A 21,722-nucleotide genomic window follows, 5' to 3' on the forward strand; every position below is an offset into this window, starting at 1 on the left:
TAATGAGGTGTCTGGGAAGTAAGAATAATGATTCCTGTTTCCTATACACAATTCTAACAAGGATGCAAGAAGCAATACTAAAAGGCATTATGGAGTTGAAGTCAGAACTACTTTTCTCTATGGGATAATTAATGTTTGAAATTAGACAGTACAAAGAAAGAGCCTGGCATCAGCTGCAGAGGGAAAAGGAAGGAGACATTTTTTAGAGGTGGTGGATTTCAGCTGGGACACAGTTAACTCTAGAGAGACACTTCAAGTGGCACTGACCAAAGGGTGTCACTTGAAAGGGATATTTGCTCTCCAATACATCCAGTTTCTGAATGTACAAGAAAAAGCATCTATAGAAGACACTTGGCTTTTGCCACGTGGTAAATCAGACCAATACTGGTATTCACTAAAAGTCCTTTCTTGGACAAAGGCAGACTTCTCTAATGGTTTGCAATTTACTGTTGCAGCTCCAAAAGCAACTCTCTCTTATTTAGACTGAAAAACCATAATTTTTAGACTTATTTTCAGTGATTCCTAAATTTGTCCCATCAGGTCAGTTCAGAACGTGCAGGATTGTACCATGGAAATGCACAAGTTAGCAGCATGGGATTGCAAACCATACCTTCAAAGTCTCATCAAACTCTGGATCCACTGTGCTCTTTTTGACAGCTGTCTTCCTCTTACTCCAAGGAGATTTATCAGGAAGCAAATAAACTTTCACATACCTTGGAGATAAAGATACATGGAAAGGGATCACAAGGAGCAGGGAGGATCAAATGAAAAAAACAATTAGATGAGAGGAGATTTTTCTTAATTCTTAAGCAACTTTGGAAGTTCCCTAGCAATGAAATGGCAGAATATTACTTATATATTTTCTCAATATCCTTGTGGATATTCAGCTATCTTTGTGTACCATTCAGCTAATGAGTTTCAATTCCATTACAGCTGGGGAGAGATTAAGATCTGAATAGGAATCCTGTTGTCATACTCTTGGCTTCTGATAAAACAGCCCCCTAAAGAAGTCACTTTGTCAGTTGTAGTGACAGCTTTATGATGAAAACAAACAGCATATTATGTGCTCAAAGAAAAAATGTAAACTTAATCAACTTTAGAATCACTGCTACTTGTCCCCCAACATTCATGAAAAAAATCTCATCTTCACATCAGGTAAATAATACAGAATAACTCGGAGGTCTTACAAATGCTAATAATTCTAACAGCAACTAGAACAAAAATGGGAGATTGTCTCAAGGGCTCAAGATTGCCCTAACATTGATTCAAGAAAAAACAGCCAAAAAAAATTTCTGGAAGCTGACCTGAACCAATATCAAGTACCAATGACTCATACTCAAAGTTTCTCAAGTGTAGGTCAAGTGAGCACTAATACTTAAATATTTCCCTTAATATCAGTTCAGTGGGCTATACTTGTGTTATGGCTTCAAAACTAAAGAATTTCAGCAATAGAGAGTGCTTCTAGCCTGCCAGGTAAAGGAGCAGCTGTTTACACAATACAAAATATTTTTAAACTGTACTTAAACATATTTCAGATATTATGATTTAAATGAATTTTAAAAGAGCCTCTTGATTAACTTACTGGGCAAATAAAATCAGCTGTATCTCATATCATCACTGCAGAACTTACACATACTCCCTATTTTTTTCCAAATTGATCCATAGGTAAAGCTAGTTTCTAAAATATACAGGTACTAGAAGATTTAGCCTCTTGCTCTGTGAGCCCAGATCATTTTAATTAAAACATAGCCAGCCAGACTTCAAACCAGCAAATAAGCTAAATAATTAATCAGGTTTTAAACATCAGTTAAAAGCTTGCTTTTCAGCAAGCATGTCAAATAAGTGTGCTGTACTTTTTCATCTGACTTGGAAACCAACAGAAGTATATAAATATATACCCATAGAGAAGAATGTTTACTACACAGCACTTCCCTCATTGCCTTTCAGGCTTCCTGCAACCGTTTGCCTGGCTTAACTACCAGGGGACTTAGAGAACCTTGACCCACTTCTGAAGTGCTCCAAACAGCCCTTCTCCACAGGCTGCTCCTCCAGCCAGGCACTGCTCATCACCAAGCTTGTCTTTACGAGCATTCTCTGCAAGATCTGCACAAAATCCATCGTCCTTCTAGGTGAAGGTGATTGCAAGTCCACAATTCCAATGTAGGCCCCTCAAATGCTCAAACACAGTGAGACAGCAGGGGCAAGAACAGGTAGTCAGGGATCCTACCTGGTCATCTCCTGTCAGTGGCTGCATGGTCAGAGAGGACTCTTTAGTGATAAACAGAGAAATCACCAAGGTTTAATTATCCAACCGAGATTTTCTGTGGCATGTTTTATGCACAGAAATATTTACTGCTTCCTCTTACAATGGTGCATAATTATTAAACAGCTTTAGATTTTAAAAATATGTTGTAGCAGCTGAAATGTTTCCAGAAGATGGAAGAAATGTTATCAGAGAAGATGGAAGCACCCAAGCAGCACAGCAACCACCCAGTGACCCGCAATGGGTCAGCAGATGAATTAGAAACAGGATATCTCATGTTTCAGCCACAACTTAGGAATTAAAAACTGAACAGCTATTCCTGAGGCCCCAGGACATCCACAGCTTCCTGCTCACAGGCAGGGAAAGATAATTCCTAGCAGAAAATGGTCACAATAGAACAGGAACTGGTATGAAACCTATGTGTCTTGCAGTGTGCATCTGTACAGAGGGTTGGTGTGTATATTGGATGTTCAGAAGGTGCCAGTACTGCATACAATCATCTATCAATCCATTTCACTCAGAACATGCATCAGTATTGTAAAAACCAGAATGTTTTCCTTTTGTTCCTTCTTCTCTACAGAAATACTTACGGGTTACACTTTTTCCTCTTCTCCTCTCCATAAGCCAGGTTCTTGCATCCCTTGATGCAGATTTCCAAGATGCAAGCTTTGAAGTTGTATTTTAAGGCAAACTCTATTTCTCCTGTGATGTTAGCCTTGCCAAAATATCCAGACTCAGTGCAAGTGCTGCTAAGACTATACAAGCTCCCCTAAGAAAAGACAAATGCTTGGTAAATGCAGCTTCAGATCAAACAGGACAAAACATTTATTTCCCTCAGTAGTCAATAATTTTACAGATATGACTGTAAAGCTACTGCAAATCATGAAATTTAGAGTAATCTGTATAAAACATTCCATTGCTTCCATAACATCCCTGAAAATCACAACTGTAATTGCAATTCTACTTCTTTGCCCTCTTCAGTAAACTTTCTAGGCTGAGAAAATGCTTTAAGTAACTTCTGGATCTAGAAACTGTTTCTGAATAAAACTGCTATGTTGCTTCCCATGAGAAAAATGGGCTAAGTATCTGAGAGTAAAGAAACCCTCTGAAATCTAAAAACATGAAAAAACCCCATTGAATTAGACTGTTTTTAATACATTGCTCATAGTAGGGTACACTACCAAGACATTTGGTTCTACCATGCACTAGAGGAAATACCAAAGTGGCCTGCATATCTAGTAAATGCCTTACAAGATGTCCCAATTTCATATAAAAATTATGTATTCTGTATTGCAGACCATTCAGGAGAGATTAAAACATGAATACTTCCAGCTGTTGCTTGTAGGTGCATAAATATGTTCCCTAGCTGAGCTCAGCCACTTTATTCTCCTTTCATTTACTTCCACCTTTGGGTCAAAGGGTTGGATGCTTTATATGTGTGGATGAACCACATATAAAGAGCACTTGTATCTAGCATTGACAGAAGGCAGGACTCTGCAAAGCAGGAAGAGATCAATCCTTTGGGTGGCTCAGTCCAGACACGTAACTCTAGGGTGCTATTGCCTTCACTGCAACAAATTATCAACTCAGAACAGTTTGATCTCCATTCATTTATAATATTCTTTAAGGTGAGCCCTAGAAACTTTTTACACAGCATTTGTCACGAAGGCACCACTGTTGTGATCAGTTTCTCAGCAACACTGCCCTAGATTGCTAAGATATTTGTGTTAGATCACTCCTCCCCCCAAAAATAAACACCAACCCACACAGGACTGGTTGGCCAAGGAGTTCTGCATTGCACAACCCAGCAGCTACAAGTGCAAAGCAGTGTTTGCAAGATCATATCTCCCTGCTGTGGAGATGCTTTTCCTCCTTTGTACAGCATGCCAAATACTCATTTCACACCAAGGGATTTATTAAAGGGGCTATCTGCTCTCTCTTTTCAGCTCTAAGCAACGCACACGTGTCAAAAGAAGGGTCAGAGTGCTTACTGAGGAAGTCAAAAGACTGTTTTGACCTGATGCTTGTCACAAATAATGTTGCTCCCTTCACAAGAAGCATATCAGTGTAATCAGTCTAACTTGCAGCTTTGTTCAGCTCTGCACTTTCATTCCCGAACATATTTTTATTCACCAGACCAGACAATGTTTATTTCCCACCAAAATCTATTATGGCAATGGAATGCAAACAGTTTTGTCCTAAGCTCACATGTCCCAAAACAAAATTCTGTGAAAGTCCCTCATATGTATTCCACAGAACACCCTATTTATTTAGGAAGGCTGGATAGGTGTTATGATTAATGATTTTTGGACTGAATATCACTACATACATCTCCCACCTGATCAGGCATCCCACACATTTTATGTGGAAGTCACCACTTTAGGTTCAGTGAGCAGGGATTTAGCAATGACTTAACATATTGTACTTCTGCTGGCATGGCTGGGAGCAATGCCATCTGATGTTCTGGGAGATACATTTTTGATGGAGTGTCCTTCAACATCCAACAATTACCCATAAAGAGAAAGTTAATGGATTTTGACCTCCACCTTTATAAGACAGCAGAAAATATTTCAGTTCTAAGACTGAGCTTTCTGCAGCCCAGCTCAAATGGTTGTCATTAGAATCACAAATGTAACACAAAACTGTTTTCCATTTGTCAGCTGAACACGTCTGACTCCTCAGTGCAATGAGCTACAAGAGAGCACCCAGGTCCCGGTTTGTGTTTCTGCTTCTCTGTCAAGTGAGCAGCCTGGTTTAACTGCGAGTCCCTAAGTCATTTGAGTTCCCTTCCTTACAAGATCAGTCAGGAATTCTTTGTATACTTCACCTTGCTTAACCTCATCACTAATAGATAGAAATTAGCTTCCACAGTTAATCACAGAGGCTTTAAAGCACTGTGCTGAATTCATTTATAACCAGCTTCCTTCTCTCTCATTTGCAGTACTCAAAATGCCATCCAACAGAGGATGATTCAATGTCATCCCTTAAGCCTATGAACTGCTCCCCTGGCTTCCATCACTGTCAGTTCCCACTTCATTCACTGGCATTCTGACATTTGAATTTCCACTGACATTTCCAGTACCACAGTTCTTGCAGACTGACAAAACCCTTCTGGTAAATGAAGCTTGAAGAGAAAAAGCCAGATACCAGGTGACAAAGTACCACATTCATAATCCCAATCCTAAGAATCAAATGGGAAGAATATTAGCTGCATTTTCAAAATTCAGAAGAAGCTATTCTATCAATTATTCATTATTAGTGGATGATATATCCATCAATTATCCATTATTAATTTGCCTCATGCTTCAAAAGGTTCACAGTGTTACTATGAGGACTGTGTCAAAGGAATCAGTCTTTCATCAGAAACACTCAAGTGCAATTCTTCCTTCTTTTTATGATATAATCCAAAATACACCAACATTCTGCACAAGCTTTTCTATCAGTTCCCTTTAAACACCTCTTCTGTTGGGCTTCACCTTTAACTTACATGTTTTTTGCCATCACAGAAAACTGTATCACTCGTGGGACTGGTTGTTATGTCTTCTTCCTTGCAACTACTTTTGCTCTGAGTTTCACTGTCATTTTGGGCCCCAGTGATGAGCTGTTGCAGACTGGGTGTACTTTTCATCTGTAAGAAATTCAGAAAGTAATTTTTTTTTTCAATTTAAGAAAAATGTCCTGATTCAAGAATGTTATCAGAAAAAAACTCAGTAAATATCTACAACTGACTCTGATTAAGGTCATGCAAGTGGCACACCTTCAAAGATAATGTAGCAACTTAATTTAAATGTTGATTTATAACTCTCTCAACCCAGTTAGTGGTACACTCATTATATTAATAATTTTTAAAAATCAACATACCACCAGCTAATCTAAGGGTCACAACCTCAATCACTAGCAATTACTAACAACAGTCTACTAATAACACACCAAAAGTAGCAATATATTAATAAGTCCTTATTAAGCCTTAACAAAACAGTAATTTTGGAAGAAAATATAATCTTGCCTCCAGGAAATTAAAAACTGTGTTTTGCAATATGCATGACACATGCCCATATTTACTTATGCAAGAATAAACATAAGTTGAAAGAGATTTGAAAATAGAAACAGACTGACAAGTTCTCTTGTCTTTGTTTATAGAAAAAGTTTAAATTTCCAAGGTGTTCTTGACTTTGCTTTGACTAAGTCCATTCACATTTCCAATTTTCCCATGAAAACCCTGATAATTTCTGAGTTATATATCTATATATATATTAATCAAAAGTCCTTGAGATTTATCTTCAGCCACCTCTGTTGCCAAGAACAACAGCTAATAGAATGAAGTGCTGAAATGCGAATACATAGGCCTGGAAATATGCTCAAAATATTGGTGTTTGTGGCACACCACCTCTTGGGGATAATACAATCTATGAAAAGTATGTTGACATCTCAATGGATAGGAAAAAAGCAAACTAAGAAATTTTACATGGTTAGGATCTAGGAAAATAACTTATTTTAAAAAGGTGTGTAACAGATTTCCTGAAAGACTAAAGAGAATATAGTGTGACTGAATCAATAGCAAGGATTAGGACTTATTTGCACACAGGAAACAGGAAATGTGAAAGAATCCCTCCTGCACAGCAGCAGACAGCACTAGAGAATGAGGACAAGAGGTGAGATAATTCAGTGAGATTACTTCTGAAAAAAATAAGTTGTGCAAAATCTTAACCAGTCTGCTGTTACTATAGCACACAGAAATTGTGATGTCTATTAAGTGCCCTGCCTTAAGAACAGATGCAAGAACTAAGTTACCTTGTGAGAGGGAAACAGACAGAAAATGCATTCAGAATACAGTCTCAAAAAAAACCCCAAGTAAACCCAAAATAGTATTTCCTAGCAGAGAAAGTGTCTTCTGCTTTATAAAACCTGAAACACAAGCTATGTTCACTTGCTAACCAAAACAAGCTGAATACACTGAATTTTAGCTTCTACTTGGATCAGAAAGACTGTGCTATTGTGCAGTACAGAACAGAAGAGGCTGACAAGGCAACTCAGCTACCAGTGCTAAACTCAGCAGCAGCTCACAGAGCCCAGCCCGTGTCTGCTGCTGTTGCCACAGGAGAGGTATCCCACAGCTACCAATGCACCACACACAGCTCCCAAACGTGGCTCGTGCCTGCTTGCTCCCCAGTGAGGCAGGGATAGCTGCACTTCCTTAGTAAACTTGGGCATTCTAAAGATGAGAGGCCCTCAAAATCCAGATTTTACACTGGCTGGTACTTCTTGCCATTGGATTTGGTTTTCTCACTAATACTGAGTTTAAGTATAATCTCTTTCAATTTTAATCCAAAGGAATCAAGCTCTGCACACATCACAAATTTAGAAAACAAACTTAAGAAACTGATAGCATCCTTGAGGCTTAAATAGTGCCCCAGTTTTAAACACTGCAAATTCAAACTTGTGGTTACAGTTACTACTTCACAGTCACTCCTTAGAGAAAAAAAACAGTTTAACAGTTTCTAAGGGGGAAAGCCACTCTTCTGATTCATGTTCTGAAAACAAAAGCTTTTTCTGGGGTGGAAATCATAACAAGTAAGATTTCAACATGATATTTTCTTATAAATATAATGAGTTGTTTGGCAAGTGTAATTTAAAACAGATTCTGTCCCATAACTTAAGGCATAGTTCCCTTTCTAAAGGAAAACAAAGATGAAGGACATTCACAATTGAAAAAAAAAATCAACATTACTTCTCACAAAACTAAAATTTTAGCTTAAATATAGTCCAGTGATCAAATGACTCAGAGAAATAGCACTCTGGCACAGAAACACTGAAACCTATTTTTCAAAACCTGCAATGCAAATCGTGGACATAAGTTCTAAATTTTTAAACAGGCAATTAAAAACCCACACAAATATTTGGATTCCCCTACAAATTAATTTCTTAAGCCAAAGAATCCATACCCATCTTTTAAATGTGGCAGATTGATTGTGATCAGCATGCAGTGAAGCATAGTCTGAATTCACATTGCCTCCAACTGTGATGTTTTTCAATGCACTAGAGGGGCAGTTCTCTGCCTGTGGAATAAAGCTAATACCAAAGTGTGGCTTGACACAATGAAAGCAGCACTCAGGTAACCAATAATTGTTGCCAATTCTATTGATAATTTATTTGCATATACAAATACCAGAACTAATTTCACAGAGTTCTCAGATGTTGTTGGGCCAATTCAACCTGCCCAGTCCATGCAATTTGACATCCTGTCTCTTCCATTTATCAGCACCCAACACTTCTGAGGAAAATGAAAAAGTGCACATGGGAGCTGTGAGCAATGTGTGCCACAAGATCTGGCCCAAAGCAAGGGCTTTTCTCAGCATCTAATCCAGGCACTTAGCAAACCACACTGACCTCACTCAGACTAACAAGACAATTCAGTAAGTGACCACAATGTGCAAAACGGAGTATGGACAAAGTTCAGTCACTTGAGAGCTGAGAGTGTACAAAACAATCTTCAGTGTAACTCTAAAACAGAAATGTGAAATCATCTTCAGCCCTGCACAATTTATAGGAAAACATTTGACTGGATTTTTCTCAAACTTCCCAAGAAAACACTGAAAGCTAGAGACTGTAACCAAAGCAAAAGGAAAAGAGAGGTTGCATAGCAACTAACAGCAATGCTTTTTCCCTGACAAGTTAAAAAATGCTCAGAAAATATCAGGATGGTCATAGCTTGTTCTGTTCAGCAGCAAAAGGGGCAGGAAGAAGACAAGACAGAGCACCTCCCTTCAGTCTAACAGTCACATAGAGCAGGTATCAATTCAGTCTCAAGAGAATCTGTGAGCACCTGAGAGCAAAATGTCCCATCCTTGCCATCCTTCCCTCCCTTGTTAAAAATCCCAGTTAACATTTCGACTCTGGGCTGACATCAGTTGTACAGAATCTGTGAAAAACCTTGTGAAGAATCAGAGTTCTGACCACAGTCAGTGAACATCAGCTATGTCCTGTTCATAAAATAAAAGAAAAACTCCACTGTGCACGATTGCTCTCACAAATGTATTTCACCCTGAAACAGCTCTTTCAGTTAGAGACTGTGTATAATAATATGGATACCCTGCTTGTAACGTTGATTGCAGTGTCAGACTGGCTCCTTCTTTGCTTTCTTCTTTCCACATTCTTCCCATAATCTGTGGTTAGGACACATCTGTCAGCCATATCATTCTGGGACTTTGATATTTCTGAAGATAGAATAAAGAGAAAAGCCACTATAATAAACTTTGCAAGCAATCCTATAGATTCATAGGCTAATTCTGTAGCTTTCAAACTGTCATCCTGTACCTTTAGCATTGATCTCCTAAGAGTAAGAAACAGCTGGGAAGACAAGTGGTTGTCATATTGTATGTAATTATATTTGCCTGCCTAAACCTTTCATGCTGTTTCAACTGGAAATTATACTCCTTGCTGCCTATCATTATAGCTGCTGCAAGGAATGGTGAGCCACCAAATACAGTTTCCTCTCAGAAGCAGCTACTACAGCTCCTATGTATAGTTTGATTTGTAAACCAGTTTGGTTTGGTTCAGGATAAAAGCAAAATCATTACAACAATATAAAGCAACATGACAATGAGAAGTAGAAAGAAGATCATATTGGAAAATATTTAGAAATGTATCCCAAAATATGGACGAAAGGAAGGATGTTACATACTCTGGTGCCAAACCACATATTATTTTAAGAAACTGAATAGCCTGCATTGACTTCAACAGCATTATTCATATGGATAAGCTTATGTCCATACTTAAGCATCTCACTGAATTAGCACTTCAGTTGCACTTAGTTTATTGGCAAATAAATCTACAGGGTGATTGAACATCTGATGCCCCACTTTCCACTTCTTATTCCTTAGTGTACACTCAGAATTTTGCTTAAAGGGAAGGGCAGCACTCATCCATGACTTCTGAAGTTGAATATGAGCAGGCTTAACTGCAGATACTTTGTTGTCAGTCCCACATAGACTCTCATGAAGAATTAAAAATTTATAAGTAGCACATGAAATAGCTATCATATGTTTAATTCATACAGAAGAAATAAACACTTCTCTCACAACATGAACCTCTGTGGAGGAACCTCAGACAGCAGACAATACAACATTATGGTATTCAAAAACAATGGCACTCAAGTGTGATTTTTAAAGACACTCTGGGTTAGTTTTGTTCTTAGCAGCAATCAGTCCTCAGATGTTTACTGTACTCTGTGTACACCATTAAGGCACCATGTGACCCATTCAAAGGCAGGCTCAATTAAGCCATCTCTGTAAACGAAACCAGGTTTTTAACATACACAATGAAATCAGAGATCATAAAAGAGACTGGAATTGAGAGTTCTAATGGAATAGATACAATCTGAGGAGCTTGACCAGCAGTAGAGGCAGAAACACCAGCCTTGCCTCACACTCTCTTACAAGGAACAGGTTACAGAACAGGTTATTGTGTGAGAAAACACAAATGTCCCGTTTTCATATTTATTCCTCTTTTGGCTCCTCTACCCAAATATCATTAAGACTGACACTCTCTCTAGTGCCAAGGGCAATTTTTCACTGCAAATAAAACTACAACCAGTAATTCATTTTCCATTCACCAAAAGGCAACCATTGGATTAGAATGTCCTCTTGCTGCCAAGCCCCTGGAACAGGAGGCAGCAGCACAAAGGAGCAGATGTACAGTGGCAGCTTTGTGCTGCACACACCCATCCCTCATTCCTGCTGCGCTCAGACACACACACGCTGCCTCCAGTGAGAGAGTCAGAGGCACAGCAAGCTTCTCCAGGTTTATTTACTGCAGCACACAAGAGCTGGGTGTACTAAATACCTCTGCAAACCAGGATATTTTTATCTAGATAAGATACAGAGTACTAACTTTAGACTCTCGTGATCAAAAACATTTATCAGCACAGTACCAGGTTTCATTGAGAAGCCATACTGTCTGAAAAAGCTGCTTTCTTAAGGCAAGAAACCCAAGTCTTTCTCTCTGTAACACTTCTTTTAACTACTGACTTCAATGATTGCAACAGCCTGTTATTTTCTCCCAAATTAAACTGCTCCACATTAACTGAGGATGAGAGCACTTGAATGGGGTTTCACCTGTAGCTGAACTGAGCTAACAACTTGCTTCCATCTCCCTCTGGAATGCCTGCTCTGCTCTTCTCCATCCCTGATATGGCTCCTGATCACATGGACCAGCACTGTCTATTGTACGTGTTCCAACATATATCTTACCTTGATCCCATTTAACTCACTAAAACAGCAAAAAAGTACCTATGTGTTTTGTCTAGGTTAATACTAACCTAGACAAACCAATTTCCAGAAGGTTCCAGATGCTAATTATACCAGCATAAGGCTCGAAACAGAGAGAAAAAAAAAGATGCAAGTGGAGTAGAACCTTCCTTTTGGTAGCAGGAAAATAATAAATTAGTTTGCTGCAGTCCTGACAGTTTTTACCAGTAACTCTGGGATATGGCCAGGCTTCAAACTAACAGAAAGCTGCATAAATTACTTTGCATCCAGTTCTATGCTGCAACTATTACTGTTTCCAGGATCTTACACCACTGTATGCTTCTCTTTAGGAGCAAATCACCACATCTCTGTATAGCTTTAATATGAGTTCTCACAGACACAACATTAAATTTGCATAGTTCAAGGAGAATAGGTCTTTAGGATGGGTGGAAGAAGCTAAAGGAAAGACCAAACAAGAACTAAAAGAAGAGTTAGGGGGAAAGGCAGAAAGGCACTGAAGCCAGATTTGTTCAGGTCTAATCTCACATGTGGGGTTGTGTAAATTGAAGCCAGCAAGAAAATACTACGGTTTGTTCAAATCCATGCAAATTCACAAGCCCCTGTAATCTTCTTAAAGCTCAGAAGTTGTTTTCCTCTGGTCACTGATGCCTTTAATTTGTTTTTCACAAAGGCTGACTGTCCTCAGTGTAGTCAGCCTTAGAGGTGCACACACAGTCTGCATCCCTAGGAACAGCAGGCAGTGTAAGAGAATGAAAGGAACCAAAAGCATCAGAAGGGAACAGGAGCTGTCAGGATTGGAAAGCACAGAAATGTGCACTGAAAAATTCCACACAACTAGACTGAGAAACAGGAAGGAAGTCCTCATGAATACTGTCAGTGAATGAAAATATTAAACTCCTGTTAAATGACAGACTCTTTAACCAGGTCAGCTGGGGTTCAGCCAAATAACATGAAGATCAGAAATTGGTTATTACTCTAACATGAATTAAATATATTGGATTTGAACACCTGGTAAATGAAAAGCAAAAATTACACAGTCTTTTCACATCTTTACAAGAAAGGTGTTCTGGTTTGATAGAATCAGTTTATTTAACAACTGGCAGAATACTTAAGGAAAATTAGATTTCCTATATTATTTTTCAGGTTGGCACAACCTTGGCATTAATAGTTTCAGCCATTACTTAAGAGCCTTTTTTATAACAACTTCTTGGCCAACACTGTGGCCAAAAAATCAAAACATTTGACTACATTATCCTGGAATGACAAGAGAGTGAAAGCTACTTACTTTTTATATGTGTTGTGAGAGACAAAAACAAGTTTTCCACAGATTTATTAAATCTTTTAGACTCTCCAAGTTCCTGCATATGGGAGATGCAAAGAGGAAGAAAACACAAAATATTTGTAATTTTAAAGTTGCCAGGATTACGTATCTACAGACCTCATGACAGAGGGTAAAGCTGCAGCCCTTTGCTCACTTCTGTAGACAAATATATCTGAGGACATACATTGATGTATGGAAAGTCATCTTTTCAGTTCCGTGGTCTTTCACATATAAGCAGAACTCCTCACAGAAAGATCACATCATAAGTTCATAAATACAGCTAATTACATCACTGATTTATGGTAAGGTATTTAATACTCTTATCTATTACAGGACAAAGAGTTTTCATCAAACTCTGGGTACGTACATAAGAATGCTTACAGAACTGCAATGGGCTTCAAAACCCAGAGCAGGGCCTGAGGAGCCAGTCCAAAATTAAACAAAACAGTAATTTCGTGCAATTTCTGTGAGTTTCAAGCCATGTTCTACTATTCTGCCCACTAGAAACTGGAATGCAAAGGCAGCCATCAAATTCACTGTTTCTCACTCAGTAATGAAAGTGACACGTGACCACTGAATGTCACAGGAACACAAGATCCTTCAGGTTGGAGTAGAACTCAGATCTCAGTCCAGTCTTCCTGTGATGAGGCACCATAACCAGATGCAACATTCTAATCTCAAGTAGAGTGGTTAACCACTTCCCTCAAAAACTGAAAAATAATTGAAAATAGCCCTCGTAGCTTCTAAACTTTCTCTCCCAGTACCCCTGCAGCATAAAAATAATGACAAAGTAGCAAAAGACTGCATTTATATTGCAGAGGGATGTTGCAGCAGTTATTTACCACATTTCTGTGGCTGACCTTTTCATATGAATGACACCTTAAGGGATGCCCTCATATGTATATTCTGCAGATACATACATTACCCATCACGCTGGTTCCTGCTGGTGATTCTGTGAAAGGAGGTGGAGTTGGAGGTACGACAGAAATTTTACTGGAAATTTAAGAGATAAACAGTGCAGTAATTAATATATGATGCCAACAGATTAATAAATAAAACATTTTCATGCACAATACCTTCATTACCCATGTTTCCTGCACTCTATAAAGGTCTGGGTCAACATCCTGTGTCTGTCAGAGTTGCAGCACAGGTTTATTGCCTGTTCTTAGGAATTAGGACTACCTTTCTACCTTCTCAATCTTGGGGTGCTCCAGGTAAAATGATTACATTAGAAATATCAGGAAGATCAAATTTAGGACAAGCTCCCTAGACTTCTATATGGCTGGGAGTATCACAGTCTGTGTCCTGAATCCTAAAACACAATTGCTGTAAAATGCACCCCATGTCTTGCTCAGAGATGTTTTCAAAAGGTAGTCATCTTTATTTACAATACTAGAAGGATCCTTCCTTGCCTGGGTTCAGAACTGTTAAAGACCCTTTAAACATTCCTGCCATTCCATCTGTGGTAAATAGTCCTGGTCTGTGAAAAAAAAAAAAAAATCTGCCCGATTCTGTTATCACAGCAAAATCATGGATCCTAGGGTAGCTGGTGAACTTGCTTCTTCATTCTTTTTTAATTTTTATCACATCCAGGTAAGAGCAAGTCTTGGTTAGGATCTTATCCAGCTGAATATAAGTTTCTTTCTTATGCAGCTGTGCCTTGCCAAACAATTATAATAAATTGAGATCACCTCTTCATATCTTATTTTACACAGGCCTTTTGGGGATTTTTTTTTGGTTGGTTTGGATTTTGGTAGTAGTTGTTTTTGTTGCTGCTTGGTGTTGTAGTTTTTGGTTTGGTTTATTTTAAGGCAGAGGCTCCTTTCATAACATAATAACCAGACTGTTACTTCATAATATATCACTGGTAATAAGTTAAGTATGGTCATGTATTGCCCTCCAGTCAAAGTATTTATTCACTGTAAACTAGATTTTTAAATTTTTTTAAAGTTTGGTAAGTGGAAGTGCCTAACTTCTTGTCTACCATTTATTGTAAAACTATCATATCAGCAATATCTCCCACTGAACAAATAATGATGCTGTTATGACACCTAGAAAATAACTATCATCTACAATAATTTAGAAGTATTTGGCAAATTTAACAGATAATTTTATAGTTAAGCAAAAAATATAAGCAGATAAAACAAAGAATGCACATCCCTTCATTTCAAGGAAGACACTATTACTCTAAACATGATACTTACTCTCTGTTGAATGTGAGACCTATTCTGTGGATTGCTGCCACCTAAAAGTGAAAATTTTTCTATGCTTTTATCATTTGAACTCCAAAAGTACTGATTCTTTTTCATAATAAAGGAATACAAACTACTGGTTGGTTTATAATAAAATATATCAGCCATACAAATTTGCCGTGTCCCTTCATTTCAAGGAAGACACTATTACTCTAAACATGATACTTACTCTCTGTTGAATGTGAGACCTATTCTGTGGATTGCTGCCAGCTAAAAGTGAAAATTTTTCTATGCTTTTATCATTTGAACTCCAAAAGTACTGATTCTTTTTCATAATAAAGGAATACAAACTACTGGTTGGTTTATAATAAAATATATCAGCCATACAAATTTGCCGTGTCCCAGGACTGTTTGTCCTTTTAGGAGTCTTACCTCAGATTCTGGTAAGATTCCAAGAGCTTTGCACCAACTGTTTCATGTCTGCCTATGAAGGAGGAAAAAAACCCAGATAATTTAGTAGCAACATCAGTTACTTGTGCCTGTATAACACTTTTTAAAACCAGTGCCTTTCAGGAACTGGCCTTACACAAGTCAGGAATGAAGTCAATTCCCAGCTGATGTATCAGCACACACATCAAGCAACGCACAAGTCTGACACTGTACCATGATTCCACCCTCCCCTGTTGCAGGTGACACACAGATAACTCTTCACAGACGCTAAGGACAATCACACAGAGATGCCAACATGCCCATTCCTAGGTTTCCAAGGGCTGTCAGCCTCCCAGGGTGCAGGAGGCAGGCAGTGCATGGGCCCACTGCGCTAAAGCATACTTCAGTCACAAAACTCAAACGCCAAGGGAAGCTTGAAAACATCTACAAGAATAGGCACACGGTCAACTCTTGCACCTCGTGAATTTTTTTTCACTCTTCCTACCAGAGACCTGAGCAACGATGAAAATGCTTGACTAGCTCACAAACATGAGCAAGAGCCTTTGCTAAGAGCATCCCTGCAGGGAAACAGCAACCATGGCACATCCCTGAGCTGAGCAGCCACAGGATGCGGAGACACCAAGGAGCAAGAGCTCCATGAGGCATCAACAATGAAGACTCATAAAACTGTTGTTTGTTCCTGGGGGAAATCACACATATAACAAATGGTGAACTGAAATTATCTGGTGTGACTTTAATCACTAGTAATTCCTGATACAGTAAGCAACATGTGATCCATGTTTTACCGTCATTAATTATAAGATTACTTACATGAAAGTAATAGACCTTAGCAGTGGTAGAAACAATAACAGCCCAAGGATGTTAGAATTTTCAATCAGAACTCTAGAATTCTCTCTTATTGAAAAATAACATTTGCTATCTTAGATTTTAAATTGATTAGTCATGAAAAGTAATCGACCACTTTAGGGAAAATATTAATCTCATTCTTTAGGTAGAAGATACAAAAACATTATTAAAAAGCATAACAATGTGTTTATATTTTTTTTTTACTACAGAACATGAGAAAACTTCATTATAAAAATTTTTTTCTCAGTTCAACTTACCTTCTAGCAATTACATCAGTTATATTTTCAAACCAAAAGAGGGCACTGTCCCTCCAGGATTGAAGATTGCATAAAGGCTGCTGTGTTTCAAAATTGGTCACTTTTAAAACCTCCTTTAAATATATCAGTTGGTCTAATCAAAGGAACTAAACAAAACATATTTCTCCCTGCAGGTTTATCTTCTGTATATCCTTAGATCTTTGTGATGTCAACAGCATTACCATTAGACCAACTAAGCAAAATGCTTCTAGAACCCACAAAGCTTTCATAATTCAAAGTGAGAGCTGATTTATTTTGCTGGAAAAGAAGACTGTCTGTAACTTGCATTATGAGATTCGATATCCAAGAACAACCTTTTCCAATAATAATATATTATTAATAGAGATTGATAAAACTACCAGCTTCGTACTCATTGAAAAGAATGAGGGGAAATTATTGTCAATGGTTATTGGATAAAATTGTGCTTTAAAAAGATCAGTCAGCTAACACTTTAAAATCAAAAATTGTGTTAGCTGGAAGGGACTTTAGTGAAATCTTTCAAATTTTAAATGAATTGTTTTAACAGGAAAACAAAACTTTAACAGGAAATTAAACTTTAGTTTAGTTGCTTAATATGCTGCCTGCTGCCTTTCACAAACATCTACCACCCAAAATTTGCCTGATTATGCTCTTCCTTTTATCAAATTCTTCCTATTCAAGCTTCCCAATAGAGGTTTAAGGCCTGGCTCTTTCCATTTTACCAACTACTCTCAAACATAGATGCAGATACTGGAAGTGAAACTGTATCATTTAACTACAGTCAGGTACAAAATTCAGTAGATGCCTACCTGAAGTGGCACTTCAAGGGAAAGAGAAAACAAGTCTTCTCCACCTTGCTAGTTATTGTAGGTGAAAACAAACACTAACAGCTCCTTTGCTGGAAAAAACACATTCTCCATAGAGTATTCCATCCACATCCTCTATAATTTCTTTTAGAATTTTGTATTTTTAATGGCTCTGAAAAGGCCCAGCAAAAGGCAATGGCACAGCCAGCTGGCTGAAGGTAACAAAAGTGTTTAGTTCTCTCCTGATTTATAGCTAGACATGGGGGGCATTTATTCCATTCTATCTTTTCTTTAAACTCCTCAGTGAAAGCAACTGAAGTTAAAACTTTGACAAATGATGAATGCAAGATCATTTTCTTCCTGTACATATAACATTTCAATATTAATTTCACATCATTGTATTTCTTAGAAGTCTTACACGCTCGTGAATTCAAATTTAATTCAAATATGGCCAGCAATATTCTTCTTTTTATTACTCCAACAAAATAAGTTATACTTTTAAACACATTCTGCTAATTTGTGTTCATGTTTTATTTACTGCACAGACAGATGGACTGCATGGAAGAAACACTGGATACAGTGTCAGACTACATTCTGTGTTTGACTTAGATGACAACTACACATTACATAGCAGTTCATGATCTGTTCCAGTGATTACCTTCACCTGGATATTTCTTTGCTCGTTCCTCAAAGAACCATTCACCAGCCTTCACTTTCACATCTCTGGAAAACAATCAAGAGAGATTAGAATCAAAATGTTTGCAAATGCATTTCTTTAAATGTTCAGTTACCATGTAACAATCCAACATCCTTTATTAATCTTACTGTAAAACTAAGATTTCATGACTACTCAACCTATTGACTGGTTTTGCAGTGGGTCTGAAAACAACATGGAGGGCAAGAATCCTTTGGGGACATTTGTTTTGGTTTTGGAGGGGGTTTTGTTTGATAGCTTCTTTTCCCTTTTGCAGTGTAGGACTGGCCATGGAAAGTGATACACCCTGCTATGGCCATTGCTCTGAAGGCAGGAGAGCCCTGGGTGCACTCCAGTCTGCACAACCAACTTACAAAGCAGCCCAGGCACTTGTGCTGAGTGGGGAGCTGGCTGCTTACAGCTGCAGCCTTGTCTGAGAAGTTGGCAATGTCCATGGTAGAGGACATGGCTCCTGGCAGAACTCAGGATGGCTACCAGGGAGCACTGAGCTACACAGCCCTGGCAGCACAGGGGCTTCATTGTCCATCTCCCCATTTTCTGGAGACTACCATCAGTTACATCAATGTCTTACAAAGGCACCAGGATCACAGGAACAGAAAAGTAATGATTAGCAAGTACTAGATTATATCAGATTAAACAGCTCTGTCACAATCAGATTTTCAACAAATATTACTCTTCCTGAAGTCTGCGACTTAAACTCACCCATTATTAAAAAGACAAAAAAAAAATTGAACTGAGGATAAGATTCTCTGGATCCTTCAGGTTCCAAATTCTCATCTAAATGTCTTACTAATTTTTAGGGCATGTATAATATCTCCCTTCCTTGCCAATTTTGTGATGCTTACTATAAGATGGAGTCTCGCCGCAAAGATTTCCTCAGCACAGGCACTGCTAAACTTTTTGTCTACCCAGTTGTTGATTTTCCTTCTATAAAATTAATCACTTTATTACCATTCCCTCAGCCAAAATTGCTTGACACTGGCAATAGCATACAAACTTTAAATTCATGTAGGGCTTATCTTCCCTTAAGAAAGCAAAATCTCTAAATACAAGAGCTAAAGTGACATCCACAAATGGGCAAGGCCACAAAACCTCTGGGTCTGCCATTTCACCTCACCTTATTCTGTGTCAAAACAAACTGTAGGTAGGATACTTTTGGTTCTGTCTGGCTTGATTTTGGTTCTGGCTTGATTTGAAAGCCTCTTGGGCATTTTAATGACATCTTTGTAAGTAGCAATGCAGACCAAAAAAAAAAAAAAATCAGCACCCATAAAGACTGTACAATTAATTTTCATACCTAACCATAGACCCCTGTGCATAACTGAACACAGATGAGTCTAAAAATTAGGTTTAAATAACTGAGATGCGATACTTACTAATTTTGGATGCAGATTTATTAATTAATAAATGTCTGAAATCTCTATCTTCAAGGCCTTTGCATTGGTTGTCCCTTGACTTCCATTCAACCCCAGGCTCCCCTTTATATTATTCCCACCTCTCCCTGGTTATCTTCCAGAGTTTAATCTCCACTTCTGCACAGATCCACATGATAATTGAATCTACTCACAGAAGTTCCAGACATGCCTTCCTTGGAGGTGTTCAAGGCCAGGCTGGCTGGGGCTCTGGTCTTAGAGAAAAGTGTCTTTGCCCTTGGCAGGGTGGGTGGAACCCAGATGATCTTTAAGGTTCTTTCCAACCCAAACCATTCTATGATAATTAGACCACACACAGAATGAAAATAGATCTGAAAATATATTTTTTTAAAATAAAGATTGTACTAAGATATGACCAAAAGTATGAAAACAAAGCTAATAAAGACCCTTTGTCAGATAAAATAGACCAAACTCCTCCAAAACAAACATCTTTCTAGACTCCTAGAATATAGGATTCCTTTAAAAAAACCAACATACTATACCAACTCCATTCACATAAAAGATGCCTCTTCCAGGTGAAAGATACAAACTTTTTCAGTTCACAAGGTTTTCAAAATTTCTTATTTTGTAAGAAATACAATATTTGCCTGTCCCTACATGCTCTTTCACTGAGGTGTTTAAGCACATCCCTTGCAAACATGACCCCAGAATCTAGGGGAGAACCCCCATAGTGCTGCTGCTGCTGTTTGGTTCAGGAAAAAATTATTATAGTGATAAGCAAGACCCAAAATTACAGTTACTTGGGACTTGGAAATTAGCTCTTACCATTTTTTGCCATCCTATTTTCCCTCACCAGGATAAACAAAAGGGGCTGAGTACCATTTACCACATTGCTGCACTCCCTTACCCTTCTTGAGATTTGCAGCTTTGACGTAAAGCTCACCGAAGGAAGAAGTCTGAATTTAATTGATTTACATCATGACTAAAGACCAAATGTACTCTCTCTTCACATAAAGAGAAATTCAATGACAGCTGGCATATCCATCTGTATTAGCAAGATTAAAAAAAAGGTAATTTCCTGCAGGAAAAGTAAAAAGGTCTTTTAATTAATCTAGATAACGTTTTCTTGGTTTTACCATTAAATATCTGGACAAGCTAATTAAATAATTAAGGATGTGCAGCACCAGCACTACACAAAGCAGCTTAACAACCAAGGACTCTATAGGGGATTTCCACAGTAGCCACCAAATAACTAGAAACTAATTTAAAGCAAGAGGAGGTGGGGAGGGTTATCTAGACAAGCATATGGAAAGTTAACTTTTGAATTTTCAGTTTAGTGCACATAGCTTGAAACACATCAAAACACACAAATCAAAATCTAGTAAATATTTTGTATCAAGTATAAATATATCTGAACTCCCTATTTTGCATATTAATTGCAAAATAAGCTGAAGATTCAGAGAATACCTTGTTTGCGATAGTTTACAACTCTCTTCCAAACTATAAAAAAATACTTCAAACTAGTACACATTTGTTTGACTGAGAGCAATACTTTGCCTAGTATTTGCCTCTATTTTAATCTCCTTTTGGCACATGCAGAGGGAGTGGAGTGGTGGATTCATCTTGTGTTGGCATAAAGTAAATTTTCATCCAAACCCTCACCCTTTTCTACAGGGATATTTATCATCCTGCAGAGCTTTTGAACAATTTTACCAACTATCATTCTTCACCTACGTATTATTTTTCATCAAATGGGAAAATATCTCTAAACCATTTTAAAGATTGCATTTAATAGAATGGACTAGGGGAATATTGTGATATTAAAAAAAAAAGTATCAATAAAGTAAAAGACAGATTGTTTCCTGAATCCTGAAATACAAAAATGTGGTGTAGTAAAAGAAAAAAAACCAACTAATTCAAAGTAAAAAAATTTGTATTTCTGACCATACTTGAATAAACCATAGTAACGTTACTAATTGGTTTTGCCTTTTGAAATTTTATAAAGCATGACTTCAAATTATTTGTCAATCAGATTTCTTGCTCCAGTGGTAAGAGGCAGAAAATGATGAGGAAATTGTCAAGAAATTTGCTATACTACATCAAAGCACAGCACCTTCAGCAGGTTGTGAGGATGCACTGGTTCAATACTGAGCTGGTTAGGGATGAAAATTAATTGTACAGGCTATATGAGTGCTGATTCTTTTTTTAATTGTCT

The 21,722-nt window shown here is 37.9% G+C and overlaps 1 protein-coding gene across 5 annotated transcripts in view; it reads right to left on the bottom strand.

Moving 5' to 3' along the window:
- The window catches only part of SYTL3 (synaptotagmin like 3), a 34,570-nt gene that overhangs the window by 6,096 nt on the left and 6,752 nt on the right, over nucleotides 1-21,722 (bottom strand). For 4 of the 5 annotated variants that reach the window (XM_058802095.1, XM_058802097.1, XM_058802099.1 and 1 more), the window contains 8 exons: nucleotides 18,078-18,142; nucleotides 15,475-15,526; nucleotides 13,771-13,843; nucleotides 12,815-12,887; nucleotides 9,353-9,477; nucleotides 5,751-5,891; nucleotides 2,854-3,032; nucleotides 611-713 (listed from right to left, as the gene is read on the bottom strand). In XM_058802095.1, coding sequence (XP_058658078.1) covers nucleotides 611-713; nucleotides 2,854-3,032; nucleotides 5,751-5,891; nucleotides 9,353-9,477; nucleotides 12,815-12,887; nucleotides 13,771-13,843; nucleotides 15,475-15,526; nucleotides 18,078-18,142 — 811 coding nt within the window. The remainder of the gene's footprint in view (nucleotides 1-610; nucleotides 714-2,853; nucleotides 3,033-5,750; nucleotides 5,892-9,352; nucleotides 9,478-12,814; nucleotides 12,888-13,770; nucleotides 13,844-15,474; nucleotides 15,527-18,077; nucleotides 18,143-21,722) is intronic. The other variant, XM_058802100.1, reaches the window with a different exon arrangement.

This window comes from Ammospiza caudacuta, chromosome 3 (assembly GCF_027887145.1).
Source record: "Ammospiza caudacuta isolate bAmmCau1 chromosome 3, bAmmCau1.pri, whole genome shotgun sequence".
Taxonomy (NCBI): domain Eukaryota; kingdom Metazoa; phylum Chordata; class Aves; order Passeriformes; family Passerellidae; genus Ammospiza; species Ammospiza caudacuta.